At 54.6% G+C, this 27,564-nt stretch overlaps 1 protein-coding gene and 1 long non-coding RNA gene across 3 annotated transcripts in view; both read left to right on the top strand.

Annotated features, from left to right (window-relative positions):
* Positions 1-27,564, top strand: part of rev3l (REV3 like, DNA directed polymerase zeta catalytic subunit) — a 42,172-nt gene that overhangs the window by 13,558 nt on the left and 1,050 nt on the right. The window contains exons 2-30 of one of the 2 annotated variants that reach the window (XM_084699645.1): positions 4,039-4,228; positions 4,363-4,437; positions 4,976-5,136; positions 5,967-6,102; positions 6,761-6,855; positions 7,710-7,814; positions 8,311-8,395; positions 10,688-10,830; positions 11,187-11,315; positions 11,514-11,748; positions 12,035-12,177; positions 12,322-16,189; positions 16,869-17,818; positions 18,204-18,292; positions 18,543-18,668; positions 18,820-19,012; positions 19,178-19,289; positions 19,773-19,888; positions 20,350-20,468; positions 20,879-20,997; positions 21,534-21,675; positions 22,393-22,637; positions 22,865-22,973; positions 23,120-23,326; positions 23,863-23,972; positions 25,406-25,520; positions 25,809-25,946; positions 26,142-26,332; positions 26,921-27,167. In XM_084699645.1, coding sequence (XP_084555771.1) covers positions 4,039-4,228; positions 4,363-4,437; positions 4,976-5,136; positions 5,967-6,102; positions 6,761-6,855; positions 7,710-7,814; positions 8,311-8,395; positions 10,688-10,830; positions 11,187-11,315; positions 11,514-11,748; positions 12,035-12,177; positions 12,322-16,189; positions 16,869-17,818; positions 18,204-18,292; positions 18,543-18,668; positions 18,820-19,012; positions 19,178-19,289; positions 19,773-19,888; positions 20,350-20,468; positions 20,879-20,997; positions 21,534-21,675; positions 22,393-22,637; positions 22,865-22,973; positions 23,120-23,326; positions 23,863-23,972; positions 25,406-25,520; positions 25,809-25,946; positions 26,142-26,332; positions 26,921-27,167 — 8,693 coding nt within the window. Of the gene's footprint in view, positions 1-4,038; positions 4,229-4,362; positions 4,438-4,975; positions 5,137-5,966; positions 6,103-6,760; positions 6,856-7,709; positions 7,815-8,310; positions 8,396-10,687; positions 10,831-11,186; positions 11,316-11,513; positions 11,749-11,847; positions 11,932-12,034; positions 12,178-12,321; positions 16,190-16,868; positions 17,819-18,203; positions 18,293-18,542; positions 18,669-18,819; positions 19,013-19,177; positions 19,290-19,772; positions 19,889-20,349; positions 20,469-20,878; positions 20,998-21,533; positions 21,676-22,392; positions 22,638-22,864; positions 22,974-23,119; positions 23,327-23,862; positions 23,973-25,405; positions 25,521-25,808; positions 25,947-26,141; positions 26,333-26,920; positions 27,168-27,564 lie in introns of those variants that run through there. The other variant, XM_084699644.1, reaches the window with a different exon arrangement.
* LOC146287457 (uncharacterized) lies at positions 211-3,397 on the top strand. Its single transcript, XR_014758440.1, has 3 exons — positions 211-352; positions 501-580; positions 3,193-3,397. It is a non-coding gene; the product is annotated as an uncharacterized LOC146287457 (long non-coding RNA).

Below are 27,564 nucleotides of genomic sequence, written 5' to 3'. Positions count from 1 at the left end.
CCAGCATGTTGTCCCTCCCCCCTGCATGTTGTCCCTCCCCCCTGCATGTTGTCCCTCCCCCCAGCATGTTGCCCCTCCCCCCAGCATGTTGTCCCTCCCCCCTGCATGTTGTCCCTCCCCCCAGCTCTGGGTCTACTGTCATTGGTTTGGAACTACCTGTGTTGCCGGGACAACTGATGAAGTCCTCAGAAGGAGGCCAGAGCTTGAAGGATGAATCGGGATAACGGCACAGGCAGCACAGGCAGCACAGGCAGAACAGGCAGCACAGGCAGCACAGGCAGCACAGGCTCTGGTGATTAGCAGCTGATGTTGGCGTACACACACACACACGTGCTGTCTCCCTGGCAGAGAGGTGGGTAGTCGAGGTGTGAAGACCAGACAAAAGATGGGATCTTTGTCTGCTATATCTCTGTATTTACACATCTGTTCCTCCTCTCCCTCCCTCATGCTCCTCTTCCTTCCTCTGTCGTCTGTACATGATCCACCCCCTCCTCCTCCAGACCTGACTGGTGTCTCATCTGTTTGGCTCCAGGCCAGCGTGCTGGCTCCAAGCACACCTGTGTGTGAGACACCCTCTCTGGTGTGTGTATCTAACTACCTCCGTGTGTGTCCATACCTCCGTGTGTGTGTGTATGTGTGTGTGTGTGTGTGTGTGTCAATACGTGCCCCTGTCGTCTGCGCTCAGACAGAGCTGCATCATTAGCATATCCACACACCCGGGGGGGGGCAGGGCTGGATGTGCTCTCTCCACAGAGGCATGTTAACAGCACTGTAAGTTTCATTAACCTCTCCTTCCCCTGCCCTCCTCCCTGCTGAGGAGCAGATTGACTTCATGCCCGGGTATCACAGCCTCTTCTTAGAGCATCCGCAGTTCTGCCTTCTGTTAGCCTTCCCTCCCTGACGCCTGCCTGCCTGCCTGCCTGCCTGCCTGCCTGCCGGCCGGCCTGCCTGCCTGCCTGCCTGCCGGCCGGCCTACACCTTCAGACTGGACACCCAGAGATGCTGATGCTGCTGCTGATGCTGCTGTCCAGTCCTTGTGGACTGTTCAGTAGCTATGCTTTGTCTTGTCGTATCGTACTGCTACAGTCTTGTATGTGTGTGAGTGTCTGTGTGTGTGTCTGTGTGTGTGTCTCTGTGTGTGTGTATCCTGAGGGTCCAGTTCCACAGGGGCGTTCTGTGCAGCTCACACACTCACTTTGTGACCCCCCCCCCCCCCCCCGCTTCCTGCAATCCATCAGGTCCATGAATGGGTATTCATCAAGATGAAGAGCCTGTCTAAGACACACACACACACACACACACAGAGACATACATACATAGGCTAAATGCACACATAGCCGTCCTGTATGCATCCACTCATGTCTGTCCTCATATAAATCTCTATACGGACTGCAGGAGTTGTCTGTCTGTGTGTGTGTGTGTGTGTGTGTGTGACTCAGAGCTCAGGAGAAAGTGTGTGTGTCTGCAGAGATGAGTCCAGCAGCAACAGAGACTAACCCTGGCTGTACTCACAGACGAGACCTTACGCCAGGGTCCACCTCGCTGAGGAGAGCAGGCGGAGGGATGGACGGAGGATGGGTGGAGGAGGAGAGAGACTGGAGAGCCAAGGTTTTCCAGAGCCCTGACTAGATAAGGAAGCAGTCATAAGCGGTTCCCCTGGCCCCAATCTCCTGGCTCCTCCCCAAGCCCCGCCCACTAGCCCCGCCCACCCCCATTCACAAAAATGTGAGCTGAGACAGGAAGAGAGGCTTACAGCGCTCTGCCCTGCTCTGTCAGCTGCCTCTGTCAGCTGCCTCCGTTTCTCTCTCTCCATCTCCCTCTCTTTCTCCCTCCCTCGCACTCTCTCTCCCTCTGTCCTTTTCTCTTTCTCTCTCTCTCTTTCCATCTCTGTCCTCTCCCTACCTCTCTCTCTCCCCCTCTCCCTCTCTCTCTCTCTCTTTCCCTCTCTCTCCCCCCTCCCTCTCTCTCTCTCTCTCTCTCTCTCTCTCTCCCCCCTCCCTCTCTCTTTCTCTCCCCCTCTCTCTCTCCCCCTCTCTATATCTCTCTCTCTCTCTCTCTCTCTCTCCCTCTCTCCGTTCTGGCCAGCTGGGTGGATAGAATCACTTGTTTATATCTCCCCTCTGTCTGTCAGGGGCTTGTGCTGGCTGGCCCCCGTTACCTAGCAACTGCAGCAGCTCACAAACGGCGTTGGCGGCGTGTGAATGTGAAGGTGGCGGAGGGCGCCTGCTTCCCTGGGCTGGGGCTGTGCCTGGGCTGGGGCTGTGCCTGGGCTGGGGCTGTGCCTGAGCTGTGCCTGGGCTGGGGCTGTGCCTGGGCTGGGGCTGTGCCTGGGCTGGGGCTGTGCCTGGGCTGGGTGGTCGGCCACCTCACATCACACACCCCTGTAGGCCCACACACACCAGACTGTGGAGGTGTCATCGGACTTGGAAAGCTTCCCCTTCTCAGGTGGTCCCCAGTGGTCCCCCGGGGCCCCTCTGCTGGGGGTGGAGGTGAGGGGGGCGTGCCTGTGGGAGGGTGTCCAGGTACAGGCTTGTGCTGGTGGTTCTTGAGTGTGACGCTCTGCTGTACCCAGGGTCTAACCCTAACCCTAACCTGATGAAACAGGGCATCTCTCATCAGCCCTGACAGCAGGGAGGAGGGGGGGCAGAGCCTGCGCCAGACACCCCTCCACCACGCACACAGTCTCTCCCTCCCACCCTCTCTCTCTCTCTCTCTCTCTCTCTCCCTCCCACCCTCTCTCTCTCTCTCTATCTCCCTCCCACCCTATCTCTCTCTCCCTCCCTCCCACCCTCTCTCTCTCTCTCTCTCTCCCTCCCACCCTCTCTCTCTCCCTCCCACCCCCTCTCTCTCTCTCTCCCTCCCACCCTCTCTCTCTCTCTCTCTCTCTCCCTCCCACCCTCTCTCCCTCCCACCCTCTCTCTCTCTCCCTCCCACCCTCTCTCTCTCTCCCTCCCACCCTCTCTCTCTCTCTCTCCCCCTCTCTCTCTCCCAGGGTCTCTGGGTAATGAAGTACAGCTGCGGTGCAGCTCAGTTCTGTCTCTTCTGAGCCTGAGTGAACCCATGTCTTATCCTGGGCCTGTCTGAGTCACTGGCTTGGATGATACATAAAGGCTGAACGTGTAGGAGGCCTGGAATGCCTCATATAAACAGTAGTGGTGTGCTTGGTTTCACTGCGCTTTTCTGTCTGGTTAGGGTCAAAGTCCCAGGAAATCATTTATCAGTGAGCCAGCCAGCCAGCCATTTACCAGCCAGCCATCCAGCATCCTTGTGCAACAGACAGCTGTTTCCTCAGGCTGTGTAGGACTTGTGCGTCCAGGGCTGATGAGGTCAGAGGCAGTCCTTCGTAAACCCCAACAGCAGATGACCTCATCCCACATTCGCTTGGCCCAGCTCGCTGCATCACTGAGTCCACCCCCCGTCCACCCCCCCCCCCCCCCCTTACTTAGCTAATGGGCTGCTTTACACTGGTGTGGCCGCGGCAACGCTGCACTCATGAATCATGGCGTTGTGGGTCTTTGTGGTTCTCATCTGTCTGGCTGAGCTGACGGGGGCTGGGGGTGGAACAGGGTGTCGATCGAGCTGTTTTACTACCCCACCCACCCCCATGGCCCTCTCACCATCCATCTCTGTAGTCTGCAGTCTGTACCTTTTAATGGGCTTCGTAAAAGCGCTCACGTCACTGGCAGCATCTCCAAGCTTGGCTTTTCGAGAAATGAGCGGGTCCTTGTACCGGATGGCGTTTGTGAAGCGGTTCAAACGTGTGAGATTACACCCTGCAGCCCCCAGGCGTCACATTGCGTCTTCTTATATGTTAACGCATCAAGAAGTCCATGTTCTCTAATGTGATGTAGCCTTTAAGTTCTGTAAGTCTTTAAGTATTGTACCTGTAGACTTCTGTTCAATAACCCTCTCTCTCTCTGTCTCTGTCTCTGTCTCTCTCTCTCTCTCTCTCTGTCTCTCTCTCTGTCTCTGTCTCTCTCTCTCTCTCTCTCTCCCTGTCTTTCTCTCTGTCTCTCTCTCTCTCTCTCTCCCCCCCAGGTCAGAAGACCTGTCTCCACCTCCATGGTATCTTCCCCTACGTCTACGTGCCCTTCGACGGGCGCGGCCCCCAGCCCGACAGCCACCTGCGCCAGGTGGCGTTCAGCATCGACCGGGCCCTCAACGTGTCGCTGGGCAACCCCTCTTCCAGCACGCAGCACGTCTTCAAAGTCACGCTGGTCTCCGGCATGTAAGTCCAGCCCTGGACCGCCCTGTGGTTACCATGGAGATGGGGCCTGATGTACGATGACAGGTTAACATCCCTCCCCTCACACACACACTCACTCTCACACGCACACAAACACACCTGTTTTCTCTCCACAGGCCTTTTTATGGGTACCATGACAAGGAGAAGCTGTTCATGAAGATCTATCTGTACAATCCCCAGATGGTGAAAAGGTGAGGGCCTGGAGATGTTTGCTCTTCCTTCATGATGGATATGTTTAGCGAGCCCCCGTGGTCCATTCTGCCTCACAGCCATGGCTGTGGCAGTGTAAAGACTGCCCCGCAGAGCGAGCCGGGTGGAGGGGGTGGGGGTGGGGGTGCTGGTTATGTAGTAGCGGGGGCCATTAGACAGGGCAAAGACTGAGTGGATCCTGCTGTTGCATTGAAAGAGAGAGGAGGGAGAAGTGGATAGAGAGGAAAGGAGGGTTATAGACTGACAACTATCTGTTCCTAGCCGGCATGAGCTGATTTGTACCAGAGCCCCGCCTCTACTCATCAATCACTCAATCAATCAACCAGCGGCCTCTGTCTGCTCTGACCTTTGAGTAAAGAGAATCTGTCACAGTGGGCTGCAGTGTGTTACTGACATGGGATTGGGCTTTCTCTACCAAAATGAACTGTGATGTTCATGAACAATGGGTTATTGTTTGTAGGTTTAAAGTCCAATCCTTGTGTGTGTGTGTGTGTGTGTGTGTGTGTGTGCGCGCCCCAGGGTGTGTGAGCTGCTTCAGGGAGGAGCCGTGATGAACAGGACCTACCAGCCCCACGAGGCCCACATCCCCTACCTGCTGCAGCTCTTCATCGACTACAACCTATACGGCATGAACATGCTCCAGCTGGGGGCTGTCAAGTTCCGCAAGGGCCAGCACAGAGGTGGGTTACACACACACACACACAGGTGTTGGTTTTCCTTTCTGCGGAGCGATGTAGCTGAGACTGTAGGCCGGGGGTGGGGCTGTAGTCATGACTACACATCCCATAATCACAGGAAGTGAACCTGTCTGCGTGCAGCCTCCTCTGGTCTGGCCCAGATGGTGGACCACACAGTCCCAGTGTGCCTCTCACTGTACTGCTCTGGATTAACCCAGCAGATAACCAGGGCTGTTTGATCAGGACTAAACCCTAATCTCTGGGCCGGGCCGGGCCGGAGCCTGGACAGGTATGTCCGTTCTCCGTGGCCGACTGCCCAGAGAGGGTTATTGAACTCCCCCAGCCCAGAGAAGGCATACGGGGCTAGTCCAGACCCCTGTGAGACCTCCACGCATGGAAGGTTCACGAATTGGCAGGAAATCCCCGCTCGAGAGGAACGCCTTTTTTCTCTCTCTCCCTCTCAAACCGTTCAAGCAAGAATCTCCCCAGACAAAGACGAGGGTGGAATGTTTAATCCATCCTTTTGGATCGACGCAATTACAGCCAGGGCCTCCCACGCCCCAGCAGCACAAAGAGAGCATGCACCGTGATAAAAGCTACACCTGTTTACATTCTCTCTCTGCAGATCTCTCTTGGAAGAGAGTTTGTAATCTGGGATCAAGTGTAGAGACTTTGACCAGAGCTGGGCTGAGCAGGGCAAACCAGAATAAAGCTGGAAGCAGAGAGCCTGTGTTGTGGGGGTTCTTGGGGTGCTTATTCCTGTGTGGATTTGTTTTTTTGCACCTGTATACTAATTGTGTGTGTGTGTGTTTGTTTCAGACCCCCCCCCCCAGCTGCAGACAGACAGGAAGCTAGCAGCAGACAGGAAGCTAGCAGCAGCGCCACCTTGAAGAGCCCTCACCTCTCCAAGCTGAGTGACAGCACCTTGGGGGACACGTTTGGGCGCTGGGATGAGGACGCCATCCCCTGGTGAGTGACACCTGCAGAACCCCTGTCTACATGCCCTTCTCCCTCCCTCCCCTCTCCTCTCCTCTCATCCCCCTCTCTTCCCCCCCTCCCATCTCCTCTCCTCCCTCCTCCCCTCTCCTGTCCTCTCCTCCCCCTCTTGCCCCCCTCCCATCTCCTCTCCTCCCTCCTCCCCTCCCCTCTCCTCTCCTCCCCCTCTCCTCTCCTCCCCCCCTCCCCTCCTCTCCTCACCCCCCTCTCCTCCCCCTCTCCTCCCCCCCTCTCCTCACCCCCCTCCCCTCTCCTCCCCCTCTCCTCCCCCCTCCCCTCCTCTCCTCACCCCCCTCCCCTTTCCTCTACCTCCCCTCCCTCCCCTCTCCTCCCTCCCCCTCTTCCCTCCCCTCCCCTCTCCTCCCCCCTCTCCTCCCCTCTCCTCCCTCCCTCCTCTCCTCTCCTCTCCTCTTCTCTCCCTCCCTCCCTCCCTCCCTCCCTCCCTCCCTCCCTCCCTCCCTGCCTCCCTCCCTCCCTCCCTCCCTCCCTCCCTCCCTCCAAACCCCCCCCATCCTCTCCGCAGTATCTAAGTCTTCCAAATGTATCTCCAGGTCTTTTATTTCCTGTCTTTTCTCCGTCTTCTTCTTCTTCTTCTTCTGTCTCTTGTGGTCCCTGTGTGTCCGGGCTGCAGCTCCATGGTCCTGGAGGAGGTGGAGAAGCAGAGCACCTGTGAGCTGGAGGTGGATGCTGTCGCTGCAGACGTCCTCAACCGCCTGGAGCTGGAGAGTAAGGAGGACAGAGGGGAGAGGATCCTCCTGGATCTGGCTTCATTCATTCTCCTCTCGCTGTCTTTCTCTCTGTCTTTGTCTCTCTCTCTCTCTGTCTCGCTCTCTCTCTGTCTCTCTCTAGCTCTGTCTCGCTCTCTTTCTCTCTGTCTCCCTCTGTCTTGCTCTTTCTTTCTGTCTCTCACTCGCTGTATCTCTGTCTCTGTTTCTCTGTCTCTTTTTTATGTTAAGAAGCAGAAAGAGGGGGAGACAGAGAAACCGAATAGTCAGGATTAAAGAGTTTGAGCAGATTTAAATAAAAGCCTGGAACTAAATCAACTAAATCAACACAATTTGTCAAAGCAGAGTCATCCTGGACCCGTGTGATTATGCATCTGCCAGTAGAATCTGAACCCTGTCCTTCTGATCTCTATTTTGCATGGAAGCTGCCTTTTTCAAAGCCTCCCTGCTAGTTCACATGCATATTTAATACAATGACACAGCAAAACCAAACAGCGAGTGCTACAGGGTTATGTTTCTGATTAAGTGTGGTGTTTGGAGCCAGGACCACTCTCCCCTGTCATGCAGCTTTTATCTGTGTCGAGGACAGGAGGAGAGCATACCAGGGAGGGCTGCAGTTGCTTTTAGGTGGATTTTCCATCTCCTCAGAAACGGCCATACCATAAACATGGTGTTGTAATGGACCATGGAAGGGATGATTGCACAGGTCCATGCTGAGTGCCTGGCCCTCAGTGTCTGCTGCCGTCGTAACGAAGACCTCTCCTGGCTCCACCACACAATGTGGAGGGGGGGGGGGGGGACGGACTGCTGAGCTGAACTGAACCTTCTCTCTCTCGTGTGTGTGTGTGTGTGTAGATCAGATTGGCAGAAACCCTGGCCTGCAAGCCATCTGGGAGGATGAGAAGCAGAGGCGGAGAGAGATGAACCAGGTGTCCCAGATAGAAACGCCCCTGTCCCAAGGTGAGGGACAGACACTCTGACATCCAATCAGTGTCTGAGAAGCTGGACACCCGCACAGCCTCTTAAAGGGGCTGGACACCCGCACAGCCTCTGACAGCCTCTTAAAGGGGCTGGACACCCGCACAGCCTCTGACAGCCTCTTAAAGGGGCTGGACACCCGCACAGCCTCTGACAGCCTCTTAAAGGGGCTGGACACCCGCACAGCCTCTGACAGCCTCTTAAAGGGGCTGGACACCCGCACAGCCTCTGACAGCCTCTTAAAGGGGCTGGACACAGCCTCTGACAGCCTCTTAAAGGGGCTGGACACATGCACAGCCTCTGGCAGCCTCTTAAAGGGGCTGGACACAGCCTCTGACAAAGGGGAATCTTCCTGATCTCTGGTGGAGATGTTCTGCTGGGGATGTGGTTGAGCAGCGGGCTGAGCATGCATGTTTCAGCTCTGGTTTTCGTTGTGTGTTAGACCCGCATCAAAGATGTTTGTTTCATGATCTTCCAGATCGTGGGTTTGTCGTTTCCTCGGAGAGCGAGAGGATCTTCATGAGGAGACTCGAGGAGATTCTGAAGGAAAACGAGTTTGATGTGTAAGTAGAAGGTTTTTCTCGTTATGATCGGAATCTTAAGGGGAGCGATTTCTCAATGCTGATTTTCCCACAGTTGCTGAAAAGTCAGACCATTGCTTCATTTTGCGTGAGTGAAGCCATGTGGTTGGTTAAGTAGTGTTGGAAGAGCGGGGGTGGGTGCAGTTTTGGGGAGGAAAGTCTTTGGAAGATAAACATCTGGTGTTTTCCAATCGCGTTAGCTAGACGGGCTGTGGACTTGGAAGAGCACATCTAAGTACCACAGGGAGAGAAGCCACAGCTGGATAGTCTCGCTGCTGTCACCTTAAATGACATAAAGGCCATTAGTGTGTCCTCACTTTCCCCATGCTTTACTGGGGAACATCTCTGTGTCATGGTTACACCAGGCCTCTTCCTGGCTGGCCTCAACACTGTTTGAGAGAGAGAGAGGGAGACTACGGATGAGAGGGGTGGGAGGAAGAGAGGGTGGGAGGAAGAGAGAGATGGAGGGAGGGAGGGAGGGTGGGAGGGTGGAAGAGAGAGATAGAGGGTGGAAGGAAGGAATAAAAGACTGGGAGGGAGGGAGGGGGGAGGGGAGGAGGGGAGGGAGGCGAGGGCGTGTGGGATAAAGGGGGTCACCATCCTGTCCTCTGTGTCTGGGTACTCACCATGCTCCCCTTCCTTGCTGAGCAGCAAGTATTTCCTGTTATAAAGTACAGTTGGCTCGGTGTATGCCGTTACATCAGACCCAGATGGCTCCTATTCACAGAGCCTGATAGCAAAGCAGCAGTAAGCAGGGAGGAAAGCAGAGACAGAGCTATCATAAACAGCAGAACATAGCAGGGCCAGGGGAGAGCGGGGGGGAGAGTGAGAGGGGGAGAGGGGGGGGGAAGCATGGGGGAGTGGGAGTGGAGGGGGAGTGGTTTGGTCTTGGCAAAGGAAGCCGTCTCCTCACGTGACAGGGGTTTGGCTGTGCCACACAAACATGGCTCTTACTACTCTGTCTGGCTCACAAACGGGCTTGTCTCTCGCTCATAACAAGAACGTACTCACGCTGACTAACACACACACACACTGTACACTCTCTCTCTCTTTCAGATGCACTTTCTCTGTCTCAGCTTTGCACACACTCACACACACCCCACACACACACACAAGCCTCATGCTGTGTCCCAGTGATTGCTACTGTACAACACAGTAACCGTGTAGAGCCAGTGGAGGGGGGGCGGAGTCTGTGGTAAAATGTGTTAATTGCTGCAGGAATCTCCTGGCACCTGCTGAGCCCCCTGCTGTAGTCACTAAAGTCATTAGCAACGAGACTAATTAACACGAAAGGAGACGAGCGTGCAAGGCTCGTCTCTGGAGCCGCTCCCCGCGAATAAGACGTTCTCTTTGAATAAGAATAAGCCTGGTGCCTGAGATGAAGCCCTAGCTCCCTCCACCCCGGCTCCCTGCACCCGTGCAGCCAGCAAGTGGATATTGCAATATTTAGGGGTTGCTAGGCGATGCAGGGCCGTGTGGATGTGTGAGGCTGATAGGCTGATAGGCAGCCTGTAGCAGAGAGGCATTTGGAGAGAGACCAAGACTGGCTGGCTGGCTGCCAGTTTACCATTCATACCCCCATCTGCCCACACACACACACACACACACGTACTACACAACACACACTAATTGCACGCCACACACACACTCGCAAGCACACACACACTCCACGGCACACAGACACACCAATTAAGGCACTCACTCCAGGCCACACACACACATATATAAACAAACACATGTGTTTACTATATACAGTGTACACACACACACACACACACACACTTCATGTATGCCTACCCATACACACAAGCAGGCAGACTGAATCTCCTGATAAAGACAGTACAGGACACTTGGTTACATGAAACATGGTTGCTTCAGCGCCGGTTCACATGTATCTTGTCTATGACTGATGATAACCACAGCAATCACAGGGGCCCCGTCTATGACTGATGATAACCACAGCAATCACAGGGGCCCCGTCTATGACTGATGATAACCCTGGTAATCGCAGGGGCCCTGTCCATGACTCCAATGATAACCCTGGCAATCACAGGAGCCCTGTCTATGACTCAGATGATAACCCTAGCAATCACAGGAGCCCTGTCTATGACTGGTGATAACCCTTGCAGTCGCAGGGGCCCTGTCTATGACCCCAATGATAACCCTGGCACTCACAGGGGCCCTGTCTATGTCTGATGATAACCCTGGCAATCGCATGCATCCCAGCTACCACGAGGCTCACGTGGGGCTGCTGTTTCCTGCCTCTTTATCCAGGACTCAGCCAGGACCTGCTGATGACCCGGAGGAACAGGAGTCTTTCTCCGCCGACCTGTCGCTGCACCCGGACACCCCCACACCAGAGGGGCTGCGCTGCACCCCTGCCAACCAGGTGGAGGTCCACCAGGGCTCCCAGACAGGTGAGGGGCACTCCAGCCCTGGCAGGCTTCCTCCAGTTTCAGCTCTGTATCAGGCAGACAAAGGCACACAGTGATACTGACATCCGTTGTAATCCCCCCCCACCCGCCACTCCTACCGAGTCTGAATATTAAGTGTAACACGCTGCTGGGGACTACATTAGCCTAATCAGCCAGCTCAGACTGCAATTGTCTCACAGGACCATTTGAAATGCCAGGGACAGCGGTGCCCTAACATGCGCACACACACACACACACATACAGTACTTACACACACACACACACACACACAAGCATACAGTACACACCGACTTGTTGTTTGCTGTGTGCCCTGGCTCCAATGTTCCGCTGCCCTCCAGACTCCGTGAGGTGCAGTAATAGAAGCTCAGAGGATGCGATAGTGGACGAGGAAGCCATCCTCAGCCTGTTGGAGAGCAGTCAGACCTTCCTCCCTCTCTCCCAGAGGTCTACGCACTCGCCCATTCTAGGTAACCAAGACATGTCATGCAGAACCACCACTCTCAGCATTCTTACTATACAAATTCACAATTTTTTATCAATCTGGCTCAACCAAGCCCTTTAAAAAATCAATCTTGTTCTTTGATGTAATTATCTATACAGTCTGTGAAATGTAAAGGTGACGTACGGTTCACTACATCACAGCAGTCTGTGTGTTTGTGCTCTAGACAGCAGCCAAGACCATGCAATGGTTGACCTGCTGGCGGGCCTGGAGGATGATGGGTACAGGGCGACGCCCATGAGGCAGAACTCACAATCACAGCTGCAGGGAGGAGGAGCCTGTCACTACAACAGCGACGAGGAGGAGGCGGAGCCTGAACTGGACAGGGAGGAGGCGGAACTGAGTATGGTGATGTCACAAAGATGGGACTGCGACCTTCCGGAACAGCCATCTAGAGCAAGGTTTGTTTTGAGTTTCTGTTCACCTGTTGTCAACCACCACCCAGGTCACCACATCAGTGTTAGTTTTCTTCTTACTGCTCATTCATCTGTGTGTTTCCTGGAGTGTAGTAAACATGTTCTCATTTGTCCAACGTCATTGTCTCTCTACTGAGTCTACATGTAGGAAACACAGACCTGCAGCAGGTAGATGAAGGTTAATCGCTGAGCCGTGATCATGCATTGTTTAAAGTTCTGCCTCATTGTTCAATCGCTATCTCTGTCACCGCCACCCGCTCCCCACCAACAGAGGCAGTGTGAAGGACGCGGATGAAAGCTTCAGTGACGAGCCGCCAGCCTCCTCAGACGAGGAGATGGAGTGGAGTGGAAACAACTCTGTCTTCACCAACCTGTCCATCCCTCAAGTGGACGGGGCTGCTGATGAAAACAGCGGTGAGTCATTCTCCCGAAGCGTAGTTTAGCCTCGCTGTTGGCACAAGCTTCTTCCTGGAATGGGAGAGATGAGATGTTTGTTTACCGCTTTGGTGCCATCATTGGTATTGACATCGTTTTCAACTCTTCCCTCTTTCCCCCCAGACTCTTCACTAACAGACAAAGGCTCCAGGACCTCCCTGACCGTCACCGACAAGCTCCTGGGCAAGAGGAAACCCTTTCCTGGGGAGACAGTCCACATGGAGCCCCCCACCTCAGCCAAGATCCTTCTGGAGTGTAAACACCCCGAGCACAGGCAGGCCCTGTCCCTGGACACAGAGGAACCAGCAGACAAACACTTTCTCTCCAAGAGCTCCCTCAGTCAAGACCCCAACGAGTGCTCCACGGGGTTTAAAGTGAATAAAGAGCTTCCCTACATCCAGCCAGTCAAACACCCTATCCCCTGCAACCTGGTCAGCCAGGCCGAAGTGTCTCAGACCTGCATGGACAATATGGAGGTGCGGCCCCTGTACACCTACGAGAAGAAGACCATGGCTCTGGACGAGTCCGACCTCGACGGCTTTCCGTTCGGCAACGGCAAAATCACCCAGAGCAGGAAGAAGTACGGCAGCATCAAGAACGTAGAGAAGAACCGCCTGTCCATCCTGCAGAACCATCGCAGCTTCTCCCTGTGCTACTCGGAGCTCAGGAACTGCCCATCCAAAGCGGACCCGGAGCGGAGTCAGAACGGTTGCAAAAGCCCCATCCTGAGGAACATCACCCCGTCCCCCTGTGCCATGGAGGACGAGGAGCTGATGGACCCCCAGGAAGGGGAGATAGGCCAGGGGGACGAGGAGGGGGACGTGGGGGAGCTGAAGATCAGGTATGAGGACTACCAGGAGAACAAGACCGAGAGGACCATCGTAGCCCAGCAGGAGGCTCACTACAAGTTCTTCCCGAGTGTCATCCTCTCCAACTGCCTCACCAGGCCCAGCAAGAAGGCCGCGGCAGGGAGCAAGGTGGTGGATTCCTGCAGCAAGCCGGAGCTGGCAGAACCGCGCCGGTCCAGGCTTGGGAGGCGAAAATCTGCAACCTTGAAGACGAAGGTGAACGCCGCGGAGAACCCAGCTTTGGAGAGCCGAGAATGCACAGCATTCGGCGTCGTTACGCCAGCTGGTCCGATGAACACAGACAGTGAGAAGCCAGGCGCAGAAGAAAGGACCGTTGCAGAGGAGAAGCCAGTAGAGAAGCCTGTTCCAGGAAAGTCCCTCCCTGAAGAGAATATGGATACCGAAGAGAAACCAGAGACTAAACCCTTAGACCCACTGCCAGAACCACTTGTCCCTTCCCCGGTACCTTCACCAGCCTCAGTCCCTACTGTTCCCATTGAAGCCACAGTGGAGATTAACAGATTAGTCCCGCTACCTGTGAAGATTTGCACTAAGGTTTCAGGGCTGCCTGGCAGTAAATACACCCTGAGGGCCAAACGCAAGATGAGCTACGATGGTGAGGACGGAGAACACTCAGGAGATTTCAAGTATAAACACACGCTGTCCCTCCGACACGGCCTGAGGGACAGCTACGTACTCAACGGCCAGGAACTCAAGTATCAGAAACGGCGGAAGATGGCCCGAAAGGAGCCTCCGATCATCATCAAGTACATCATCATCAACCGGTTCAAAGGTCAGAAGAACATGCTGGTTAAGATGGCCAAAGTGAGTGCCGAGGAACAGAGGGTGGTGTTGACTTCTGATAGACTTCAGCAGTACAACAAACTGGCCCCCCTCAAGAACTTCTGGCCCGTGGTCCCAGAGTCCTCGGCTGTCAAGTTCCCCCCCAAAGAGCCAAAAGCAAAAAAACAGCCCAAGCGAAAAGTTAAGGAGTGCCCAGACCCTAAGAAACCCGTAACTTTCTGCAGCCCACAGAAAGTTAAAGTCAGGCGGGGTGAGAGGCTAAAAAGGACTAAAGGCGCAAAAGCCCAAATTCGGCCCTCTCTTCCTCCTCCGAAGCCATTTTACTTTGAGCTAGCGGATGACCATGACACGGAGTACAAGGATGTGATGGTGGAGCTGGGATACCTGTCAGAGAGATCCCCCAGCCCTGCAGACTCCACCCCGCCCCGGTGTTGGTCACCCAGCGACCCCTTCATGGAGTCCATGTCCTCGGATCAACTCATTAACCCCTTCAACGACCCGTGTCTCAGTTCCACCTGTCAGGAACCCCCCACGCGGTCCTTAGGTCGAGGTGCACGAAACCAAAGTCGGACGGGACGCCTTCGAAATCTAGCCACAAGCCCGAAAAGGAGGTCCAAGTCTACTAACAAGCTTCCAGAGGGTGAACAGGCTAAAACCGAGAGCATGAGAAGGAAAGGCAGTGGCGCGACTCCCAGGAGGAAGAAGAAAGAGCCGGAAGCGGTTGAAGCGAACAGCGCAGGTGACGGTGCCACCGTCTCCACTGCTTGCATAAGACCCAGGAGGTCCAGGAAGAAGAAACAGGCGGCGGGGTGTGAAACCCCCTCGGCAAACGAGAGCTGCGACAGTTCCCAGGTTCTCTTCTCCGACGATGAGATCCGTCCCTCGGGGTCCTCCTCGGACACCCTCCCTTCGTTCCAGCAGCCATCCCGCACCGTTAGACTCCCCCAAAACAGTTTGTCCAAGTCAATTGAGCCAAAGGCTGAGGACTGTGAGACATCTATCATGGAGGTCAGTCAGAGCTATGCCTTCAGACCCCGGTCACAGCCAGACCTGGGCCAGAATGCTGAGGTCAACTCCCTATTTGGCTCCCAACATTCTGTTGTGAAGGCCGAGGCCACTGTGGAGGAAGGTAAACCCACTCAGGTGACGTACCTACCTGGACCCGTGGATAGGGACGGTGAGGGCTTCTCCAAACCCGACTCCCCCGATACAGGTCCTAAGAATGGGGAGGGGCTACCTCTGGCTGAGAGCCAGTCGGGACTAGCTGTCCTGAAGAAACTCCTGCAGAAGAGGCAACAGGGTCAGCAGCTACCATCACGGCAGGTTGGCGCAGAGACCGGCTCCACCGCCACACCGCCTCCTGGTACAGCACAAGACCCTTCAGCCAAGCCGGCCAAATCCAGACGAGCCCCCTCCACCACCCCCAGGAAACCCAGGGCACCTAGGACTACAACTCCCAAGGAGAAGAAGCCCCGGACCAGGAAGGGGAAGTTCTCTCAACCTGAACTGCCAGTGAAGCAGGAGCCCAGCCTGTCTGATGATAGCCCTGTGTTTCTGTCAGATCCAGGTCTGGACAGCTGCTACTCCATAGAGGACAGTTTATCCCCGGAGCTCCCTCACAACTACAACTTTGACATCAACACCATTGGGCAGACAGAGTTCTCCAGCCTGTACATGGGCAGCCAGTTTGTTCTGACTGACAAAAACCTGCCTCAGAAGTTTTTGAGTGATGTAACTCAGGAGGCGGTTCCTGCCTTGGTGCTGGGGTTTGAGAAGAGACCTGATAGGCTGTTTGGCCAAGGGGAGGAGCTTCAGAGAGGCTCTGATTGGCACAGGGCGGGGCCTCTCAGTCCCGATCTCTTTGACAGGCCGGAAAACGGGGAGTCCGCATCCAATCATCTCTCTTTCCTGGAGTCAGAGAGGATCCTGAGGAGCAGGGAGTGGGGATCCTCTCTGGGGAAGGTCCATGGCCTCAGCCACTTTCAAGGCTTTCACTGTGAGAGAAAAGAGCTGCTCTTTTCTGCCTTCGAGCCTGTCTTACCTCTACCTTTAAGCTCTGCCTCGTTCGCGGACCACGAGGGTTCTCCAACCGGAGACGGGCTGGAAGGGAACGACACGTCCACCACCCCCAGTAGCTCCCCCCGATCCGTCAGCTCTCTGTCCCAGGTCAGGGCCAGCCAGCCCCTCAGGGGAGGGGTGGGAGCAAACATACTCAAGCCCCTCATGTCGCCCCCAAGCCGGGAGGAGATCCTCTCCACCCTCCAGGACCTGGAGATGTCTGAGGCTACCTTCCAGGAGCCCTTCTGCAGTGACCCCTCAGACGCCCCGGGGAAACCCAGGTAGGATCGTACACTGACACCCATGCAGTGTATGTGAATGAAACCATGAATTATGTTATGGGGCATGATCCAGTGCATACGTTAGTGTTTAAGTATTTATATAAATGTATTTTTTATATCAATATATTTGTGTAAAATAGAGGTTGGTAAATTATTCATATGTTGTGGACTTTCAGAAAACGTAAATATTGGGAACGTATACTACAGGTTATCAATAGAATTACTGGGATTAATATCCCATTAAATCCCTGATTTATTTGATTGGGGGAAGATTCAGATATTGAACATATGATTTATAAAGATCCTGCCCCAATAGCAGCAAAGACAGGCATTGTAAGGGACATCTGGAGACCCTCCTACTGTTACTATGTGGCTCAGAGAAATAGCATCTTATGTTTTAGTATACATTTAGTCAATTTCATTTTTAGTAAATGAGGCACAGTCAGGAGTCAGGTGGCTGAGCGGTTAGGGAATCGGGCTTGTAATCTGAAGGTCGCTGGTTCGATTCCCGGTTGTGCTAAAATGACGTTGTGTCTTTCACCCTACTTGCCTCGGGGGGGGGGGGAATGTCCCTGTACTTACTGTAAGTCGCTCTGGATAAGAGCGTCTGCTAAATGACTAAATGTACAATGTCATGTGAAGCCCCCTGCCATCCAATACGTACGGTTGTCTTGTGTAGGGAGGTAGGAGGAAGGAAGCTGACGGTGGAGACAAGACTGGCCAAGGACCTCCCCGAGTTTAACGGGCACCTGTCCCAGGAGGGGCTGCAGTTCTGGAAGACGGCCTTCTCTGCCATGACCCACCCAGGCTCCTCACACGCATTCGGGGCTGAGGCCTTCGAGACGGCTGAGGGAGGCGTGGCCCAGCCTGGCCAGTCCACCTCAGCTGGAGACCAGAAGGTCATCCTTCTGCCCTGCAGGAGCGCGCCCAGTCGAGAGCGAGTGGAGCTCTGGCTTCAAGCCAGGAGGCAGTACGAACACCTGCAGAAGGGGATGAGAGGCGCCCGGGAGAGGAGGAGGACGGAGGGGGCTGGAGAGGAGACGTCGACCCGGACCGAAGCGGCTGGTCGCCGTGAACCGGACCTGAGAAAGGAGGAAGGGTGGGAGAGGCCCACGAGGACTCGTAGCGAGAGGGGAGGCGTGTCCCTTCACGTGTATCCTGTCGGGGAGGCAGAGACTCAGGACTGCCCCATGGGGTCCGAGCCTGTGAAAGACCCTGGTGCTCAGGACCTCGCTCTTCAGGACCCTAGAGAGGAGCAGCGCCACGCTCAAGCTCAGGACCTCGCTCTTCAGGACCCTAGAGAGGAGCAGCGCTACGCTCAAGCTCAGGACCTCGCTCTTCAGGACCCTAGAGAGGAGCAGCGCCACGCTCAAGCTGTTTCCCCTGACTCTCCTGGCCTGCCTCCCTGGCAACAGACGGAACAGCCCAGCCCCTCGGGGGAGAGGAGGGGCCCTGGGCTGGAGCCTCTGTCTCCTGACAGGGGGGAGGAGAGGCAGTTCCTCAGCCCCTCTCCCTTGCCCCTGAGCAGGGAGGGGGGACGGACCAGCCCCGGCCTGCTTCACAGCACCCCGGTCCTGAAGAGATACAGAAGCAGTTCACAGCCGGTCTGCAGCACCCCCGTGACGAACGGTAAGCCAGCTCTTCATCACCTCCCAGGTTTATTAGCAGCCATCACCGGCTGAATTTGAATCGTTCTCTTCCCTCCCATCTATCGCCAGGCCCGTGGCTAATTACATTAGCGATAGCACGCATCCGCTCAGAAGGCCTCGAGCCTCTTTCAAACAAAACTTTCTTACCTCAAAGTGTGACATTTTTATGGGCCGCCATTAAAAGCTGCATAATTGGCTAATCAAGCAAGCGGGGGATACTTGAATCTGTCACAGTCATTTATTGAATTAGTTTTAATATGAGGAAATGTCCCCAGTGCGCAATAGTTTTGTCCTTGCAGTGTGCATCGTTCCACCACAGCTTCCTCTCTGATGGTTACTTGGGGGTTTGATCTGTTGTTCCACAGACGCAGAGAGCTCGTCCCAGAGACAACAGCAGAGGAGAGGCAGGGACACAGACGCCTTGAGACGGGTGCTGTTGACCACCCAGATGAAGGTCAGCCAAAACACACTGGGAATACCTCAACTGCTCGTTCACAGCTCTTAACTTAACCAGACAGCTGCCTTAAACCCAGTGTACCCTGGCCAGGAATGTTGTGCACAACCCCAGAATACAAATCATTTCTAGGATATTGATACCGAAAAGCAGAGTAATAAATGCCGGCCCTCTCACTGTGATGTTGTTAGTTTTTTTTTTTTTTTTACCACCCTGGTTAAAAAGCCTTTCGATTCCCTGTGCTCCTCAGAACCAATTTGGTGCTTTGAACGTTCCAAGGAAGGATAACTCTCAAATCGAAGGGCCGAGCATCAACAACTCGTACGGTTTCAGAGTCAGCATGCAGAATCTCCAGGAGGCTAAGGCCCTGCATGAGGTGAGGAGCCCCTCTGGTTCACAATACCACACTGTCTGTGCTGTCTGCAAACACACACACACACACACACACACACTCTACAGTGTACTGGGAGGCCCTTGAAACCTCAACGGAGACCCACAGATGAGGATCGTTTTTTTTTCTTCTTCAGGTTCAGCATCTGACTCTGATGAGCATGGAGCTTCATGCGCGGACCCGGCGGGACCTGGAACCCGACCCGGAGTTTGACCCCATATGTGCCTTATTCTACTGCCTCAACTCTGACGCTCCACTGCCTCACTCAGACAGGACCCAGCTGACTGGAGCCATAGTGTTGGAGAGGAACTGCCAGGCTCCTCCTCCAGGTCAGGGCTCTCTCCCTCCTGTCAGGTCTCTCTCCCTCCTGTCAGGTCTCAGGAAGGGTCAAATGCTACGTCGTCAGACCTTTTAAGGGTTAGCAGGGCTCATGTATCCATCACCCTTCGATTGGAGAGAATGACCGATCTTTTTATCCTTCTGATCCCTCGCAGGTCGCAGAGAAACAGCGCCCCTACTGGTCAGATCGGGCGTTTCAGGACTGCAGGTCACCTATGCCTTGGATGAGAAACAGCTGCTTCAGGAAGTTGTCACTGTAATCAGGAAGTACGTGTCTCTTTATGGAGATGTCCTTGATCCCCATGCATCTGAAGCAAGTGATTAGCACTCCTGTCTGCTGTGTTACAAAGACTTCATTGTGAAACACTGACCTGATAATGTGCTATTCATGGTTTTTACATTGGCAACATTTGTATGACTCCCCAGATGTGATATAGTCAAGCATAATTCACATGCAGTTATCCAATTTTAACCCATTAACTCTGTTCCATTTGTGAGACACCAGTCTTGATAGCCTTAATAGCTGCTTTAGATAATATCAAGATAATTGTAATGTTGTTTTGTCCCTTTGATGTGTTTATAATGTATGTCTATATATTCTGTGATGTAGAACACATTTCTTCTTGAAGGACATTAAAGTTAGGGTTAAGGTCTAAGGTCTTAGTCTAGGCCTGTAGCATAGTGAGACCCCATTGAAGAACCTTGCTGTCTTGACCTCCATGCTGAAGGGAGCTTCTGCCTCCACAACAGGTACGACCCAGACATCCTGCTGGGCTATGAGGTGCAGATGAGCTCCTGGGGATACCTCCTCCAGCGAGCTTCGGCCCTGGGTGTGGACCTCTGCCAACAGCTCTCCCGGGTCCCAGGTAGAGTGACACTAAACCTGGCTGATGGGTTTTCAGTTTTGGTTTAGTTCTTTTTTTCTTTTCTTTTTTTCTTCAGATTCTTTCTCTTTTTTCGTTTTTGTTTTTTTTGAGGTTGTGAGGTGAGCAGAAGGCACAGTGCTCCTGTTTATCAAGCGCACAGCTGCTTATGTCTTTAGGATTTAGCAAACATAATTGAGGGTGATGGTGCTTGACAGTGCGAAGGAGCTTTATTGAATTAACATTGAGTAACAGAATAAGTTTGAAAGCAGAAAAGTTACATTTTTTTTAAATCAGAAACCTCACCCTGCTGTGCCAGTCTGTATCCAACCATAACATTGAGGTCAAGAATGTGTGTGTGTGTGAGTAATTGGCTGCTGGGTGGGCATTTGTGAGTAAATCGTTGCTGTCGCCTACGCCTGGCGGCTTGATATAATGAGCTCATGGTGGTGTGGTGTCCTCAGGAGACTCCAAGGAGAACCGCTTCTCAGCAGACAAGGACGAGTACGGCGCTGACACCATGTCAGAGATTCATATCATCGGACGCATCACCCTCAACCTGTGGAGGGTCATGAAGACCGAGGTATCTGTCTCCTCAGCCCACCTGTTAGAGCAGGGCTCTTCAACCCTGGTCCTCAGGGCACCCCTGCCCTGCATGGTTTAGATCAGGGGTTCCCAATCCCGGTCCTCGGGCCTCCCTGCCCTGCATGTTTTAGATGATTCCCTGCTCCAACACACCTGATTCAAATGAATGGGTCGTTATCTAGCTCTGCAGAAGCCCTGCTTATGACCATTCATTTGAATCAGGTGTGTTGGAGTAGTGAAACATCTGAAACCATGCAGGACAGGGGTGTCCTGAAGACCAGGGTTGGAAACCACTGTGTTTGAAAACCCACGCCCTCTCTTCCTTCTCTTCACGGATGGGGTCTTTTCACAGGGGCAGGTGCCCAACAGGAGAAGTCATTGTTCTGTGTTCTCCTCATGTTTCCTCAGGCGACGTTGAACAACTACAGTTTCGAGAACGTGGCCTTTCATGTGCTACACCAGCGTTTCCCCCTCTACAGCTCCAGAACCCTGTCTGATTGGTTCGACCACATCACTGACCTGCACAGGTGAGAGGAGTCTTCATCCTATAAACAAACACCTGGCATCCAACCTGCACCCTTCACTTCCCTCACATGGTGCAGCAGTAGAGGTCTGTGCGAGGAGCTCTGCGTCAGCGAGGCCTTCCACACAGCAGGACCTGTGCTCCTCCACACCTTCCACACAGCAGGACCTGTGCTCCTCCACACCTTCCACACAGCAGGACCTGTGCTCCTCCACACCTTCCACACAGCAGGACCTGTGCTCATAAAACACCTGAACTCATGACCCATAGGGACCGCACTTTATGGACTTTGTCTTCTTTTAGCCACTCATCAATTATTATAATTTATGTACTTGTTTATTTATTACTGTGTTCATATTGCTTAGGTCTCTTTTTTGTTGTTGTCCGAATTCATGTTTTACTATATTGTCTAGTCATACTATGTGTCATTACCAGGAGAAATGCAATTGAATTGTGTTGTTATGTGCAATGACAATAAAGGCCTTCCTTCATCCCTTCATCCCTGCATCCCTTCATCCCTTCATTCCTTGCTCCCTGCAGATGGAAGGTGGTGGACCACTACATGAGCCGTGTGTGCAGCACCATGCAGCTCCTCCAGCAGCAGGACATCATCGGCAGGACCAGCGAGCTGGCCAGGGTGTTTGGGATCCAGTTCTACCACGTGCTGACCAGAGGATCTCAGGTCAGGACCCCCCAGGCCTCAGGGGGACGGGGCAGGAGTCAAGGGGTGCAGGACTGGGGAAGAAATGGGCTTTCCTGTGTACTTACTGTGTACTCCTGTGTAGGGTCATTTACTAATCAACAGTACTAGTCATGGATACTAGGAACTAGGATACTCGTTAGTATTTTCTCGTGTGCGTTTGCTGCTGATAAGAGATGACTGTGTCTATTTGTCAGGCTGAATAGATGTCCAGGGTCTGGAGACAGTAGGGGGGTAAAAGTCCCCCCAACCCAGTTCTGGGTCACCTTGGGGGTCAGCTCGGGGTCATGGCTAGGTTCTGCTGGTGGAGGCTGTCTGATCATGTTGTTTCACCTCTTCCTCCCCCCTGTGGTGACTTAGAGAAAGCTTAGTGTCTGGGGTCAACAGCAGAGACTGAACCGCGGGAATGCTGGGGCATGTTGCAGCTAGCATCTTGTTACCCAAGACAGGGAAGTGCTGTTAGTGCTGTCGACCTCTGCCATGCTGTAGGCGTGTTGTGCTGTTGTCAGGGAGCAGGAGTGAATCCAGGAGAAATCAGTGAACCAAGAACAAGAGAGTTGATCAGCTAGTTTAACACTCTCTCTCCTCCCCCCCCCCCTCTCTCTCCTCCCCCCCCCTCTCTCTCTCCTCCCCCCCCCCCCTCTCTCTCTCTCCCCCTCCCCCCCCCCTCTCTCTCTGTTTCCCCCCCCTCCCCTGCAGTACCGTGTAGAGTCCATGATGCTGCGCTTGGCCAAGCCCATGAACTACATTGCGGTGACGCCCAGCGTGCAGCAGCGCGCCCAGCAGAGGGCGCCGCAGTGCATCCCCCTGGTGATGGAGCCCCAGTCCCGCTTCTACAGCAACTCTGTGGTGGTGCTGGACTTCCAGTCTCTCTACCCCTCCATCGTCATCGCCTACAACTACTGCTACTCCACCTGCCTGGGCCACGTGGAGAGCCTGCAAACGTAAGGACTGCTGTTTCCACACACACACACTGTCTCCACACACACACACACACACACTGTCTCTTGCACACACACTATCTCTCATACACACAGTCTCACACACACATTGTCTCTGCACACACACAGTCTCACACACACATTGTCTCTGCACACACTGTCTCTCACACACACACTGTCTGTCTGTTGGGTACGTGGGTGCGAGGCTAACACTGGTGTCGCTGTTCCAGGTCGGATGAGTTTAAGTTTGGCTGCACCTCCCTGAGGGTTCCTCGTGAGCTGCTGTACCAGCTACGCAACGACATCACCCTGTCCCCCAACGGCATCGCCTTCGTCAAGGTGCAGCTGCCGCCTGTCGGCCTATCCTCACGCTAGCTGCCTCCTCACTTCAAATCCCGGTCGCCGTCTTACAAATCCTGATTTGGAAGTAAATGTTACATTGTGTGTGTCTGTTTGTTGGGTGTGTGTGTGTTTGCTGTGTGTAGCCGTCGGTGCGTAAGGGGGTGGTGCCCAGTATGCTGGAGGAGATCCTGAACACACGGATCATGGTGAAACAGGCCATGAAGACCCACCGCCAGGACAAGGCCCTGCTCAGGCTGCTGCACGCCAGGCAGCTGGGGCTCAAGCTCATCGCCAACGTCACCTTTGGCTACACCGCCGCCAGCTACTCTGGACGCATGCCCAGCGTGGAGGTGAGGTCCTGGGGGAGTGGAGGGGAGGAGACCTGGGGGGTGGAGGTGAGGTCCTGGGGGGGTGGAGGTGAGGAGACTTGGGGGGGTGGAGGTGAGGTCCAGGGGGGTGGTGATGAGGTCCTGGGGGGGTGGAGGTGAGGGGACCTGGGGGGGTGGAGGTGAGGTCCAGGGGGGTGGTGATGAGGTCCTGGGGGGGTGGAGGTGAGGAGACTTGGGGGGGTGGAGGTGAGGTCCAGGGGGGTGGTGATGAGGTCCTGGGGGGGTGGAGGTGAGGGGACCTGGGGGGGTGGAGGTGAGGTCCAGGGGGGTGGTGATGAGGTCCTGGGGGGGTGGAGGTGAGGGGACCTGGGGGGGTGGAGGTGAGGTCCTGGGGGGTGGAGGTGAGGTCCTGGGGGGGTGGAGGTGAGGGATCTGGGACCAAGGGTGATGTCTGGCAAAGGGAAACATCCCACCCAGACTTGTCATGAGTCCAAATCTCCATAAGGTGGTTTTCAGTGTGAAGGTTCTGCCGGGTTGTCATGCTGCGTGTTTCTCAGGTCGGGGACAGCATCGTCCACAAAGCCCGGGAGACTGTGGAGAGAGCCATCAAGATGGTGAACGACACCAAGAAATGGGGAGCTCACGTTGTGTACGGGGACACTGACAGGTAGATAGCGCTGTCGCTCGCTCGGAGAGACAAGGCGGCCCAGCTCTGCTTCCCATCTCCCCCTGATCTCTGGTCCCCATCTCCCCCTGATCTCTGCTTCCCATCTCCCCCTGATCTCTGGTCCCCATCTCCCCCTGATCTCTGCTCCTCATCTCCCCCTGATCTCTGCTCCTCATCTCCCCCTGATCTCTGGTCCCCATCTCCCCCTGATCTCTGCTCCTCATCTCCCCCTGATCTCTGCTCCTCATCTCCCCCTGATCTCTGGTCCCCATCTCCCCCTGATCTCTGCTTCCCATCTCCCCCTGATCTCTGCTCCTCATCTCCCCCTGATCTCTGCTCCCCATCTCCCCCTGATCTCTGCTTCCCATCTCCCCCTGATCTCTGCTCCTCATCTCCCCCTGATCTCTGCTCCTCATCTCCCCCTGATCTCTGCTCCTCATCTCCTCCTGATCTCTGCTCCTCATCTCCCCCTGATCTCTGCTCCCCATCTCCCCCTGATCTCTGCTCCTCATCTCCCCCTGATCTCTGCTCCTCATCTCCCCCTGATCTCTGCTCCTCATCTCCCCCTGATCTCTGCTCCTCATCTCCTCCTGATCTCTGCTCCTCATCTCCCCCTGATCTCTGCTCCTCATCTCCCCCTGATCTCTGCTCCTCATCTCCCCCTGATCTCTGCTCCTCATCTCCTCCTGATCTCTGCTCCTCATCTCCCCCTGATCTCTGCTCCCCATCTCCCCCTGATCTCTGCTCCTCATCTCCCCCTGATCTCTGCTCCTCATCTCCCCCTGATCTCTGCTCCTCATCTCCCCCTGATCTCTGCTCCCCATCTCCCCCTGATCTCTGCTCCTCATGTCCCCCTGATCTCTGCTCCTCATCTCCCCCTGATCTCTGCTCCTCATCTCCTCCTGATCTCTGCTCCTCATCTCCCCCTGATCTCTGCTCCTCATCTCCTCCTGATCTCTGCTCCTCATCTCCCCCTGATCTCTGCTCCTCATCTCCCCCTGATCTCTGCTCCTCATCTCCCCCTGATCTCTGCTCCCCATCTCCCCCTGATCTCTGCTCCTCATGTCCCCCTGATCTCTGCTCCTCATCTCCCCCTGATCTCTGCTCCTCATCTCCTCCTGATCTCTGCTCCTCATCTCCCCCTGATCTCTGCTCCTCATCTCCTCCTGATCTCTGCTCCTCATCTCCCCCTGATCTCTGCTCCTCATGTCCCCCTGATCTCTGCTCCTCATCTCCCCCTGATCTCTGCTCCTAATGTCCCCCTGATCTCTGCTCCCCATCTCCCCCTGATCTCTGGTCCCCATCTCCCCCTGATCTCTGCTCCTCATCTCCCCCTGATCTCTGCTCCTCATCTCCCCCTGATCTCTGCTCCCCATCTCCCCCTGATCTCTGCTCACCATCTCCCCCTGACCTCTCCTCTGGTTCCTCCCCAGCATGTTTGTCCTGCTTAAGGGAGCCACCAAAGAGCAAGCCTTCAGGATCGGGAACGAGATCGCGGAGGCTGTGACGGCCACCAACCCCAAGCCGGTCAAGCTGAAGTTTGAGAAGGTAGGGAGCTGGATACAGGGAGCCGGCCTCACCGGTGTAGACCAGCGTAGCCAAGTGTGTCCTATTCATTCAGGACACACACACGCTCAATTGTTCACCGTGTGGATCAGATCACGTTGACATTAAAGTGTGTGTGTGTGTGTGTACATGACGGAATGCACACGCGTGTGTGTGTGTGTGTGGATGTGTCTTTTTCTTTTTTCAATGGAGGCCAGTGTGAAAAAGATAAGCACTGCAGTAGTCTTACCCCCCCCCCCCCCTCCTCCTTCCTCCCCTCCCTCCCCCCAGGTGTACCTGCCATGTGTGCTGCAGACTAAGAAGCGCTACGTGGGCTACATGTACGAGACTCTGGACCAGAAGGATCCCGTCTTCGACGCCAAGGGGATCGAAACCGTGCGGAGAGACGGATGTCCGGCTGTTTCCAAGGTAACGCCCTCCAGCACCTCCCTCCCAGCAGCCCTGCGCTCAGGCTCCTGTTCCCACGGCGATCAGAGGGAGGCGAGGGGGGGGGGAAAACCCGACCTTCCGTAACCGTCTAGACAGGAGGCGGAAAACCCCTTCGCCCCCGTGTCCTAGTGTGACCTTTGACCCCCTCCGACCCTTCCCCCCCCCCCCGTCTAGATCTTGGAGCGTTCCATCAAGCTGCTGTTTGAGACGCGGGACGTGAGCCAGGTGAAGCAGTACGTGCAGCGTCAGTGTGTGAAGGTGCTGGAGGGCGGGGCCAGCATGCAGGACCTCACCTTCGCTAAGGAGTACAGGGGCAGCGGCTCGTACCGGCCTGGGGCCTGCGTCCCTGCCCTGGAGCTCAGCAGGTATGTCAGCCCCCCCCCCCCCCCCCCCCAGACCTCCCTCTAGACACCTGCACTGGTGTGCATGCGTGCGTTGTATTATATATATTTTAATTTTTTATTACAATTATTCTTTTGTCCACTTTTTTGTGTGTGTGTGTGTCTCTTTGGCTTGGTCTTTGTGTTTGTGTGTGTTTTTCCACTGTGTATCAAGCAGTGTGCTTGTGTAGTATCACTCTCTGATTCCCCACAATGCCCGTTGTCTGCCTGCTCCACTACAGCCGGCTCTGTGTACACTGTACCTGAGACTGTTGCCTAGCAACCCATTCCCTAATGGGTGGAGAAATCAGATTTCAAAGACATGGTTAAAAGGGGGCCCAATATTCGGCATGATTCATGAGAAATATTACAATTTATTACAGTCGTGTGCACATTTAAATGCATGTGTTATTTGTGTGTTTTTTGCGTTTGTAGGCAAACGAAACACATACTAGTGATCCGTGTCTGTTTTGGATCGTATTCAAATACAGTTGTGAAAAACATGATTGGAAATGTATGAATTTTGGCCTTCTTCTCATCCCTTCCCATCGATGCCTCCCTCCCCCTCCCCAGGCGTATGATGGCATACGACCGGCGTCTGGAGCCGCGTGTGGGAGAGAGGGTTCCCTACGTGGTGGTGTTCGGTACGCCGGGCGTGCCCCTCATCCAGCTGGTGCGGCGCCCCCTGGAGGTGCTGCAGGACAGCAGCCTGCGCCTCAACACCACCTACTACATCACCAAGCAGATCCTGCCCCCGCTGGCCCGCATCTTCCAGCTCATCGGCGTGGACGTGCCCAGCTGGTACCAGGAGCTGCCCAAGGTGAGGCCTCGGGGAGGGGGCAGGAGGGAGGGACACCTACCCTCCTTCCCACCACAGCACCGTCGGCTACCACTGGTGGTCGTCTTGAAAGACTGATGAAGCAATTTGTTTATTTCTTGTGAGAATGAGAGATCTGATATGGGATGCACCCTGCCCCTTCTGAGGGTAACTTTACTGACTTTATTTACACGTCTGTTGGAAGCCGAGATGAAAATCTAAACAGTTTTGTCCAGACTTTTTGTACAATACAGAAAAAAGTCATCTAGGGGAGGGGAAAATCCATGGTGCACAAATCAAATCAAACTTATCTCCAGTTGCGGTGGTAGTAGTCATTGTTAGACACATCCAGGTCTTCATGATGTGCTGCAATTGCCACCTGGTGGTCATTTTTAGGAAA

The sequence above is a fragment of the Hypomesus nipponensis genome, chromosome 6 (assembly GCF_054491055.1).
Source record: "Hypomesus nipponensis isolate SF chromosome 6, ASM5449105v1, whole genome shotgun sequence".
Classification (NCBI taxonomy): Eukaryota; Metazoa; Chordata; class Actinopteri; order Osmeriformes; family Osmeridae; genus Hypomesus; species Hypomesus nipponensis.
This window is presented reverse-complemented; position numbering and strand designations above follow the sequence as displayed.